The sequence below is a fragment of the Ursus arctos genome, unplaced genomic scaffold (genome assembly GCF_023065955.2).
Source record: "Ursus arctos isolate Adak ecotype North America unplaced genomic scaffold, UrsArc2.0 scaffold_36, whole genome shotgun sequence".
Taxonomy (NCBI): domain Eukaryota; kingdom Metazoa; phylum Chordata; class Mammalia; order Carnivora; family Ursidae; genus Ursus; species Ursus arctos.
Window position 1 is genome coordinate 6,029,104 of NW_026623050.1, and position 12,466 is coordinate 6,041,569.

At 42.1% G+C, this 12,466-nt stretch overlaps 1 protein-coding gene across 11 annotated transcripts in view; it reads right to left on the reverse strand.

The window, feature by feature from the left end:
• Positions 1-12,466, reverse strand: part of FSIP1 (fibrous sheath interacting protein 1) — a 182,151-nt gene that overhangs the window by 125,801 nt on the left and 43,884 nt on the right. For 6 of the 11 annotated variants that reach the window (XM_048218659.2, XM_026480047.4, XM_044377516.3 and 3 more), the window contains 2 exons: positions 9,656-9,766; positions 2,549-2,707 (listed from right to left, as the gene is read on the reverse strand). In XM_048218659.2, coding sequence (XP_048074616.1) covers positions 2,549-2,707; positions 9,656-9,766 — 270 coding nt within the window. The remainder of the gene's footprint in view (positions 1-2,548; positions 2,708-9,655; positions 9,767-12,466) is intronic. The other 5 variants (XM_048218671.2, XM_048218679.2, XM_048218668.2 and 2 more) reach the window with 1 other exon arrangement.

Genomic DNA, 12,466 nt, shown 5'->3' on the forward strand with positions numbered 1-12,466 from the left:
GTATACGGGCGGTCTTCTCTGGGCCTCTGGCCCCTTCTGCCTCATTCCCTAGTCCCTCGTCACCCTCCTGTCCCTCACTGTGGAACTGGACTTTTTTGATATTCCTTCCAGATGCACTTTCTCCGTCTCCCCGCACCACGGCACTCGGCTTCTATAGCTTTCTATTGTGCTCACCTATGCTGCCTTGTACCACAGTTATCTGTGTGCATATAAGGGAAGGTTAAGTCACTTATTATTATTACAACAACATCGTTGGTTGAGTTTTGTGTCAGACACGGGGCTGAGCACTTTACACCAATCAACTCACCCACCCTTTACAAGAGTCCTAAAGAATATTATTATTACTACTGTACAGACAAGGAAACTCGGGGTCTCGGTGCTTCTAATTAATGCCAAGGCCTCAGAGCTAGTAAGTGGAGGAGCCAGAGGTCGAAGTGAGGCTTTTTGACGCCACGGTTCTACATTCGCCTGCCTTGTCTGTCAGTGCCCTACAGTTCCTACACAGCGAGCTCTCGATTAAGATTGTGGAATCAATTGCTGAAAAACAGAAATTCATGTTCCATTTAAAAGACATTCTTTCATAAGCAGCATGGAGGAAAAACTACTGATGAGTTAATGGTTTGCAGAAGGGTTAAAAATAAAAATAATGTGAATAGGCACTATGAATATTTGTGGTTCAGCAACAGCTTGGAGTCCATTCATCAACTGCACAGATACACAAGGTTTAACCAACATACTTTTCAGTATATTTATCCAAAAAGGGTTCCAATCCAAAAATAATATCTGCAAAATAACTTGCCATGTTAGCATTTCTGGCTTGAAAATTCACTGTGCAGTGCTGGTTTTAGTTAGAAATGAGGAAATGCCAAGAGGAAATTGAACAAAAGCTCAAAAGATATTTTTTTATTTTTGCATGCAAGAACCATCAATTATTTCTTTTCATCAACTATGATGTTACATTTCTATTTCTCTATCCAATGGGAGTCCCAAAATGCAGTTTTCTCTTTTCTCTCTAACCATATGTTGTTTCATATAAAACCATATAATCTCAGTATGTGAAAGCTAAGTGATATACTGGTTTTCTCTTTTAGTATTTTTAAAATATTTTTCTGGACTATAAATGTGAACTCTAAAAATGTGATTTAAATGACGATGACAGAATCTTACTGTAGTCACTTTATTAAGCCCTAATGGCTAAACAAATCTCTAAATTCTCAGTCTCTCCTCAAAGAATAACGTTTGACCACCATGAAAAAGCTATTTTTTATCTTTAAGATCATTACTCAGCTTTGAGATCTCAACTCCCCTTAAAATCCAAAAACAGTAACGACAACAAAAGAAGCTGTAACGCAAAAAGAACAAAGAGTATCCCTGAACAATTTTACTTCCCCATCTTGGATTCTTGCTTTTGGGAAACGACACCCAGTAACATAAATAAATGAGTGGCGTAACTGGTGTCAAAGTCCTGGGGTACATTTGGGTGGGGCCAGAGCCTCCAATTCTCTGTTTTCCAAGAACTCTTATCCCAATCCAGCAATGAGTGGTTTCCACTACCACCCCGCTTGCTGTGTAAAGGGCTCAGAAGCAGCTGTGCCTGGCCCTTGCGAACATAACCTAAGGAAGCCGACATGGCTCCATTAAGGTTTTTGCCAGTGACCAAACTTTCTTTGGAACATCTTAACACTCCTCTTTTCCCTTGAAGCAGTTTCAACTGGCCCAAAGCCAGATCCCCCAGTCTTCAATTGATGGCTTAGAGACTCACGATAGAGCAGAATGATTACCTATAGGATAGTTATTTTTAAATCTTTTTTAGGACCAAAAAAAAAAAAAATCACATGCATCTAAGATGCACAGAAAATGATCTGGTGAAATGTCTACAGAACTGGTAGAGGCAGAACGACAAAAGATGAGCCGCTTTCTCTTTGGGTGAAAACTGCTACCCGACTCCAAGCTCGATCCCATGAAGCACTAAGGGGTGAACAACAGAATCTCACTTTTACAAAGCTGCTGTTACTCGTCTGTTTTTCTACACAGAAAATTGTAAAAGAATATTTGAGAGAGCTAGCAAGAGAGGAAACACATTCATTTCAAAATCCTCACAGGACAGAAGTCCTAAGTGTTAGGAGCTTTACTGCTTGATGTGAAATTAAAAGAAGAATCTGGCAATGTAAGGGACAAGCAGCTGCCATTGCTGACACCTAGAACCAGAGGAATTAAGAGTTAAAATAAAGCACTTAAAGGACAAATGTGCGCGTTATCAATTTTCTTCCCTAGCCTGTTTCCTGATCATGATCAAGAATTAGCTTAAATCATAAAGACATAATAACATTAAAATAATATTTCCTAAGTGACCCCTCCCAGCAAATTACCAACTGAAAGAAAAACGAAGAAGTGAAGTCACCAAAGAAAAACACACACAATACACACACTTTACTATTACTATCGCTGCATGTGTCGTCATGGAAGAAACGTGTGGGATTGTCAGACTCTGTGAACCAGCTTTAGCACGCAACCCTGACCAGTCTGTGTGCTCTTAACTTAACTCTACCTGATCACTCCGGGTGTCAAGTCCTGGAGAAAAGCCGGAAGTTGTTGGTGAGGCTGCAGAAAGTTTTTGGAGCTTTGAGTCAATTTCGGCAAGCTGCTGGTGCTGGGTGACTGCAAGGGTATATCCTTCTCCCGGGACCAGCCAGCCAGACTGATCGCCCTAAGAGGAAACAAGGATCACTGGGTCATTCCCATGCTAATTTCAGATTGTTACATCAATGCTCATCTCACACACACACACACACACACACACACAAAAAACAATACCAAAAAAATCCACAAAATTAACATTGGGATAGTGAAAGAAAAAAATTAAATAGTTTATGGTTTCATTATCTGCCAAATCTGTATAAAGTATATCCTACATTTTGTGGGGGTTTTCCCCTGTGGAATAAATCTCTGGGCCTCACAGTCTGGTTCCTACAACACTCACATTTCTCCACTTTGAAAAAGTGGTTTGTGATACATTGAATAGGAAGAAATCATGTTTACCCTATAACGGACATGGTATTTCCAAGATTTGTCCCTGAAAGGTAACAGAGGGCCTATAAATGCAATTGTTTGGGTTTCGTGAGTTTAATTGCTCATCTAACTCCTTATTCAACTAACACTTGTTTCATAATGGGTTAAAACCCATTCATAACATTCATTCAAAAATCCTGTACTGAGCACCCACAGTGCCCATTCAGTGTGAATCTCACAAGCTCTGCCCTCAAAGAGTTCTCAGTCTTTTGGCAGCAAAGATTTTAACAAGGTATGAAGAGTGCTGGGGAGCCCAAGGTGCCATGGAGACCAGGAGGGGTCAACTAACCTTTGTGGACAGGAAGGAGCAGAGAGACAAAGTGGTTGGAGAAGGCTTCCTGAGGAAATCATCAATCTTCATCACATCTTAATCAAGGAAATATGGTTGGCTACACATTTTAAAACCAGAGCTGGTGGGGTACCTGGGTGGCTCAGTTGGTTAATCATTCAACTCTTGATTTCAGCTCAGGTCATGGTCTCAGGGTCATGGGATCAAATCCCATGTTGGGCTCTGTGCTCAGCACAGAGTCGGCTTGGCCCTCTTCCCTCTACTCTTCCCCCTGCACACACTCGTACACTCTCTCTCACTCTCTCTCTCTCACTCTCTATCTCTAAAATAAATAAATAAAATCTATAAAACTGGAGCTAGTGAGGGCAAGACTGGAAGCAGAAAACCCAGTTAAGCAAAAGCCCAGGCACCTGGGCGGCTCAGTCAGTTGGGCAGCCGACTTTTGATTTGGGCTCAGGTCATGGTCTCAGGGTCCTGGGATGGAGCTCCGTGTTGGGGAGTCTGCTTGAAGAGTCTCTCTTTCTTTCCCTCTGCTCCTTCCCCAACTCACATGCATATGCATTCTTTCTCTCTTAAATACATACATAAATCTTTTTTTTTTAAAAAAAGCAGCTAAAGCCATAACCTAGAACTAAAGTGATGAGCACCCGAACTAAGCAATATTTCCTGGGAATACAGAACACAGGACAGATTCCAGAGATATTTAGGAAGTAAAATTTATAGAATCCGGAGATAATTTGATGGAAGAATGAAAGGAGGAGTAAGGATGAAAGATAAAAACCAAAATGCGGATTTTGAGAACTAGGGGTAGAGCGGTCATACTGACCAAGGGACGGAATACAGAAGACAGAATAGGTTCAAGGAGGAAAATGACAAATTCTGTTTGGGACATTTTGATATTCACAGATGTCCCTAGGATGTCCACAGCTTCTGTTAGGTAGTTAAATATATTTGTCTGAAGTTCAAGATAGAGACCTAGATTGGAAATAAGTATTTTGGACACACCCACATATCTATAGGGCTCAAACCCTTGAACCATGGGAATGGATGAGGTCACCCAGAGAAACGTGTAATACAAGGACAGAAGAATCATAAAAATATTAAGAATAAAGGGGCAAATGGAGGGCAGGGAAGTTTAAGAATTTCATACCCTTTGGTTTCATGACTCTAATACCAGGAATCAATCCGTAGGCGGTAAGCAGAAGAGATACTTGCAAAAACTTATGCAGCAAGAATTACATGTCTCCCCCTGACCCCAGCATCCAATCTCCCTTCCTGTTTCAGTGAAACCAAACACTGCATGAGCCTTAGTAGGAGACAGGTTCCCACCAGCCACCCCTTCTGCCCACCCACTGGCAACAAGAAGACAAGCAAACGACCTAGAATTTGCCAGTCCGAAGTCAACACCCTGGACTTTGACTCTTGAGGGAAAGACAGAGGCACAAAGACGCAGGGGAAGTGGGGCAGTAATGAACGGTGACGGCAGTAACCTTGGGGATCCAGTGTTGGTAGCAGTGAGGGTGGCAGCAGTGATCTTCTCGCGGGGGTGTCTGGTGGCAATGATGCAGCCCCTAACCAGCCTGTTCCTAAGGAGTTTCTACAGCCATGTTTCTGGGTTCCTTGGTATCTGCCAAACTTCCCACCAAGTCTGTGGGCTATCCGACTCTCCCAATATATTTATTCTGTTTTTTTCATCGAAGTCTATCTCTGTTTCTTATAACCCAGAACACTAACTCATATGTTTTTGCCATGTCTTTTATAGTAAAGAATAATTGTGAAAAGTCCAAATGTCTAAAAATAGGGAAAAGTGAAAAGGCTGTAGTATATCCATACAAGGAGATGATACAGTAATAAACATTTTAAATACACGTGTGAGTTGGCATATGAGAGTTATTATACATCATTACAAAAAATAATATTTAATAGTTACAAATAAGAAACTCCAGTTAATTTTTCCTAAATAAAAGGGACATAAATGCTGTACGCTCTAAATGAGAAATAATGAGTCACCAAAAAATGGAATCGATGACTAAATGTTTGTCGATAAATTTTAAAATTTTGTTTGAGTGGAATTCTTCTTAATGACGCTGGAAATAAAAGAGCATGTCAGATTAAATTCAACAGAAATGTAAAAGTTTTTCATCCGCTATTCTGTCACAGTGGGAAATTATATGTAGATTGTATGTAATATGTAGTAGATGGTATCATGTTTTTCCAACTAGTGCACCTTCTAGACACCATTGCTAGGTGTTGAAAATTTCTAGCTTTCAGAAGTCTTGCCTCCCCAAGACAGAATCCAGAAAATCCAGAATCCACCCTACTTTACAGTGAGCGCTCAGGCTGGTAACCAAGGGTCTACAACCAAACCCATGCATTCAACACTGATTTGGGTATGAGTAATTCGAGATACAATGCAAAACTCATTTTGGCAGTAGAGGCATCTGGCTTTGGGGAGTGCCATCCATTGCAAGTGTAGATTCCCAAAATAGAAAGAAATCCTTTAGGGGCGCCTGGCCAGCTCAGTGGAGGAAGCATGCAACTCTTGATTTCCATATTGTGAGTTTGAGCCCCATGTTGGGTGTAGAGATTACCTTTAAAAAATTAATTAGGGGTGCCTGGGTGGCTCAGTCAGTTAAGTGTCTGTCTTCAGCTCACGTCATGATCCTAGGGTCCTGGGATCGAGCCCTGCATCGGGCTCCCTCCTCAGCACGGAGTCTGCTTGTCCCTCTCCCTCTGCTCCTCCCCCATTTGTGCTCGCTTGTTCTCTCTCTCTCTTGCACTCTCTCTCAAGTAAATAAATGAACAAGTAATCTTTTCAAAAATAAATATTTTTTTTTAAAAAGAAGGAAACCTTTTAAAAATTCCAAGTATCCTAGAGAGATTCAAGAGAATATCCCGTCCTCACAATTAAACATGCCACTATGAAGAACCACCCGAGAGCAAGAGTTCTGAGGAATTAAAACGTAATCACCACCCTGGTCACTCTCTTTCAGTTGCATAGGCATTTGTCAGAGATGGGGGGGATGGGTTAGCACTCCACAAAGAAAAAGACATGCAGAAGTGCCACAGACTATAGCAAATTTGAGGAATCTGAAGAAGTTTGGTATGGTTCAAGAATATAGTAGATGGGGTGCTTGGGTGGCTCAGTCAGTTGAGCATCTGCCTTTGGCTCAGGTCGTGGTCCTGGGGTCCTGCCTTGTTAAGATACAAGATTTTAGAGAATAGCTAATTATTGAAGTTGAAAAAATATGCACATTTTTTTATTTTAAGAAATTGAGGGTTAGCAGCACCAGATCAGTTATGGGATACTGAACTGAATCCTCAAACCATGAGAGGAAAAGGGGGTGAAGTTAAGAAAACAAAATAAATCTAGGGGCGCCTGGGTGGCTCGGTTGGGCATCTGCCTTTGGCTCAGGTCATGATCCCAGGGTTCTGGGACTGAGCCCCACGTCCAACTCTCTGCTCAGGAGGGAGCCTGCTTCTCCCTCTCCCTCTGCCTGCCACTCCACCTGCTTGTGCTCTCTCTCCCCATCAAATAAATAAATAAAATCTTAAAAAAAAGAAAGAAAGAAAGAAAGAAAGAAAGAAAGAAAGAAAAGAAAACAAATCTAATCAATGAAATATCAAATAAGATGTCAAAAAAAGGTCCAAACACTGTCAGTGGTCATAATAAATACGAATAAATTAAATATCCTCGTTAAAAGATGAAGAATAAGGAAATAATAACGAAAGATAAAAAAACAAAGACACAACAGCAACAACAAAAACCCGGCTATATGGTATTTGTAAATAATCTACTAACAAAAATAATACATAAAAGGCAATATTTAATAACAAAAATTCACTGTTAAATCATTCCTGGGTACATAAGGAAGATCTACCATGCCATAGTTTGGAACCCAGAGAATCAGTGGCTAGCAGCTTGCCTAACTTCATAGTTAATAACAAAACCAGGAACGAGATGCAGTTCCCTTAAGTCTTACTGTTAAAAAAACAAAAACAAAAAGTCTTACTGTTATCTTAGCTTTTGTTAATAAAATAAATTACCACAGATTCTGAAGTTAAATACTTCCAAATTCTGTGGGAGGTTAGCAGTTTGCCTTAGCTACTTGCCAGCCCTGCTTCAGAGAACACACCAGGTGTTCCAAGGCCCGGCTATCTATCCTCTGCCTTGTCAGGGCATCTCCCTGGGCAATCTCACCAGCCCCAGACACACCAACACCTTCCCACATTCTGAGACACAGCCCCCGCTGGGCCTGCAACCTCTCGGGAAAGAATATTTTGAGGTTGTAGACTGTGATGTTCTGTAGACTGGCCTATGGCTTGGGGTGAGAGTGGGAGGTAGTGAATTTGTTGGCCTACACAGAAATTTTTTTTTTTTTTTAAGATTTCATTTATTCATTTGACAAAGAGAGAGACAGCCAGCGAGAGAGCGAACACAAGCAGGGGAGTGGGAGAGGAAGAAGCAGGCTCCCAGCAGAGGAGCCTGATGTGGGGCTCGATCCCAGAACACCAGGATCATGCCCTGAGCCGAAGGCAGACACTTAATGACTGAGCCACCCAGGCGCCTCTACACAGAGCTTTTTAAAATGAAATTAGTTATCAACATCTAAAAGAGGAATATTTTCCATAAAAATCTGAATGTCTAGCTTCTCTTGACACATTGGAGGATCCAGGCAGCCCTAGGCTGAGATTCGCAGTTGCCAGCTGAGGTGGGCTGTGGGCCTCCAGGAACTGGCCCACCCTCCCCCACTGGCAACAGGTACTGTTGCTCATGCACAGCTTGTGTCCCTACAGCGAAACGACCCTCTGCACCTACGTACCTGAGGCAGGTCTAGATGCAGAACCTGAAACAGGGATTCTTGTTCAAGTGACTTTCTGAGGGAGCGCTCTCAGGAGAAGCAGTGTGAGGGAAGCAGGCTAGGACAAGGGAAACACAACCCACAACTGGGCAAGGATGTGGTCTCAGCTGAAGCCCAGATAGGCCCCAGGGAAGCTCTGGAGGACACACTGCATCACAGAGCTAAGCCCATCTTGAGTTGGGAGTGGGGAGGGGTGCGATCCTAGGCTGTGCTGCTCCCATTTAGCGCGTGGCCATACTCCAGGGAAGGAGGCAGCTGTGCAGCCTTGGCACAGGGCAGGGGCACGTAGGCCCAGAAGGTACCAGGGAAAAGGGATCGGGGCAGGATGCCAGCAGCCTTGACTCCATCATGCCGCTATTAAACATGGGGAAATAAAACTAGATGACAGGCTTGGGGCTTCAAGGTACACAGGAGAATGCATTTGTAGAAGTAAAGGCTATTGCTGTAAGTTTAGTACGCAAACAAGAGCCAATGCTAAGCCACTGCACGCTCACCTGACCTGCCCGCGCACTTGTACCCTGGACTGCGTACTGTTCCCCTCCTTGGACTCTTCCGGGGCCTGGATGCTCAAGGGCAGGAGCAGGATGGGGTTCTTTAGGGCTACTGAAGACTACACCAAAATATCCTGGAGCCAGCTGAGGGATAATAAGAAATGTCCAAAATAAAAGGACGCAGAGAAACTCATTTCTGTGTCATCAGTGACTAAGCCCTATTACATCTCAAGCAGGGGTTATTATTGTGATAGTTAATGTGTAGTCACTCTTATAGTGACATCAGATAATCCTCTGACAGTCAATAACAAATTGACCAAGAAAAAATCTGAAAAATTCAAGAAACATGATTTGTAAATCAGGATTTTTTAAAGTCAGAGAATATTGTCCCATAATTTAAAAATTTACTGCAAATTGGGCAAATGGGCCAATAACAGGATAAAAAATAAAAATTAAGAACCATAGAGGTCTCCCATCCAAGTGCTAACCTGACCCAACCCTGCTTAGCTTCCAAGATCAGACAAGATTAGGCATGTTTGCAGCGGTTGAAGCTAGAGAGTGTTATGCTGAGTGAAATAAATCAGCGAGAAAAAGACAAATACCATATGATCTCACTCATATGTGGAATTTAAGAAACAAAACAAATGAACACGGGGGAAAAAAAGAGAGAGGCAAACCCTACAACAGACTCTTAACAATAGAGAACACACTGAGGGTTGATGGAGGGAGGTGGCGGATGGTTTAAATAGGTGATGGGGATTAAGGAGGGCACCCGGTGTTGGGTGTGGTACGTAAGTAATGAATCACTAAGTCCTACACCTGAAACTAATATGACATTCTGTGTTATCTGGAATTTAAATAAAAAATTGAGACTACAAAAAAAGATAAATAAATAAAAGAAGAAGAAGAAGTGTAGAGGTCATTGAATATCGGAGCTTACATACCTCGGGACAGGACAGCCCCGAATCTCTGTCATCTAGGTCCTTCAAAAGTTCAGTCAGCCTTTTCTTCTCTCTATCAATCATAACCACTGGCTTTCCTGAACTCTTGGCCAACTACGGAACGGATTAATAAAAAATAGTAAATACGCAAGACAATTCATAGTTCAGAAAAATAAAAATGGGAACTGAGGCTTCTAGAGCAGAGATACACTAAGGTAAAATCTGTGAGATTAGGCATTTTTCATTTGCGAGGTAGTTTTCTTTTACGGCTAATTTTTGCGGTAGGTCCGTTCTCGAAGCAAAGATACTCCTGCTATAAGCAGGCCCTCACGTTAGCCATTTGAACAAACATTTTTTTTTAAAGATTTTATTTATTCATTCAACAGAGATAGAGACAGCCAGCGAGAGAGGGAACACAAGCAGGGGGTGTGGGAGAGGAAGAAGCAGGCTCCCAGCGGAAGAGCCTGATGTGGGGCTCGATCCCATAACTCCGGGATCACGCCCTGAGCCGAAGGCAGACGCTCAACCGCTGTGCCACCCAGGCGCCCCTCAACAAACATTTTATTTAAAATATAAAGTAAAACAAACATGGGCAGTTTGCAAACCTCTCTTGATATAATATTTATCAATGTAACAACAATTTGCTGAGGTATTTGGAAAGAATCTTCTTGCTTCTTACGTGACATGGATCTGCTGAATGACAGTGCTTTTTTTTTTGATCTGTGATTTTGTTTTTAATTATTTGAAGCCTTATCACATAATTTGCAAGTTTGTGCTGATGGTATATCTCCTCAGCTTTGATCCTTCTAATGAGTTGGTAGAAGCACCATTACCAATCATGCATATTTGGTAATTCTACAGTTATGTTTTCACAAAGCTGTTTAAAAGACAATCTTGAATTATAACTTCAGCTGACTTAGTGAAGAATTCACAAGCCAAGTTTGCTACTGTATCCTGTCACATTGAATTCTGAAAGTATCTGACCTTACAGGTCATCTATAAAATGTGGGAAGTGTTAAATATTCTTGGTTTAATATTATACATAAACCACACGAAAATGCCTTTCATTAAGCCAAAGGCAACAGTTTAGATGCAGGGAATTTTAATTAAATTGGCAGGGTTAAGACCAAAAAGAGAAAGTGGACATTTCCAGTTTATCTTCAGCCCTTGCCTTTAACAGGCTAATGAACACGACGTGAAACACAGCTGAGGCTTGCTGTTCTGTGAGGTAGTGAAGGGATTTCCTCAGTATTTAAATAAATGTAACAGTTATATAAATCTAAATAGAAAACCCATCTCCTATAGGTTTAGAGATGGCAATTACCATCACATTTATCTCTGTGAAAAGTAGAACTTCACCAATCGATTCCAATCATCTCTCCAGAAGGGGAAAACAGTGACAGCACTTGCAGAAGCAGAATCACTATCAAAGTTCAAAAAGCTGTTCGTACGCATTTAACCATAAGTCAATCTTATTTCAGTCAGGACTCTCCAAAATAAATCTTCCATCAGCCATTCATGATCTGAGTTCTGAGTACCATTTAAATACGGTACACACAGGAGAAGTCGTGAGACATTCTTGTTTCGTAATAAACAAGGCAGTGGCCAATTACTGTGCCTTAAAAACTATCCAGTCTGCTCTTTTTTCCCCGTCTTCCTAATGCCAGCCAAGGTCGTTTTTGTTTCAAGGATGTGTTTCTTGGGATTCTCCAAATACTCCATCGGTGTCTCCTCTCCCCAGGTGATGCCTTTGCTCTTGTTGGCATCTAGGTGAGAAAACCCAGGGGCCTGTCCTGTGTTTCACCCAAACATACCATGGCAATGCGGCCCAGTCTTGTGCTTCCCTCCCTTTCCCACCGTATGGCACTGGGCACACTTCTACACGAAACTCTTCTTGTCTTTCTCAACATCACCCATTTCAAAATTGTTCTTTCATCGGACCCAAAACGAAGGTGCCCGCTTGCAGGCTGGACATCCCACTGTCTCCTAAATGAACTTGCTTTTAAATTTCAAGACTGTCGGGGCACCTGGGCAGCTCAGTCAGTTAAGCATCTGCCTTTGGCTCAGGTTGTGATCCTGGGGATCCTGGGATCAAGCCCCGAGTCAGGCTCTCTGCTCAGCTGGGAGTCTGCTTCTCCCTCAGTCCTTCACCCTGCTTGTGCTCTCTCTCTCTTGCTCTCTCTTTCAAATAAATAAATAAAATCTTTAAAAATAAATAAATAAATAATAAAAATAATAAATCTCAAGCTGTCATATCAGGACTTTGCATAAAGAGTCAGCAATTATTGTTAAAAGGGGAAAAGGGAAATCCATGGTGGAGCTCCTCTCGTGTCAGCAAGAACTTGGATATGAGAAAAATGTTACCGCTCTTGGAAAATTAAATAAATCAACATGGGCCTGTGCAAAAGATAGATCAAGTTGGAGAAGGTTTCCTTCAGATCAGAGGAACGTGAAGAGAAAATGCAGGAGTCCCAGAGGCCCGTCCTGGCAGTGGCAGGTTGACCCATGAATCCAATCTGCCTGGAAATGATGTGCGAACCGTGGAAGAAGCATCCGGCTTGAACTGTGAGGAATGATTTAACTCTCTCCTCTTGTGAATAACTTCACGCTCACCTAGTGACTCATCTGTTAACTGCCTGGGTGGTTTGTCACAAGCCTCTGTGCACTGCTCCTACACTTCACGCTGTAAAGTAATTAATCAGCATTCTGGTCTAATAGAGGAGCCCCTTTGCCCTTGGTTAGTTTGCCTTAAGGACATACCAAGTCAGGCTGTAGGGTCGGTAAGACCAAGGTTGAATCCCCGAAGCACGGAGC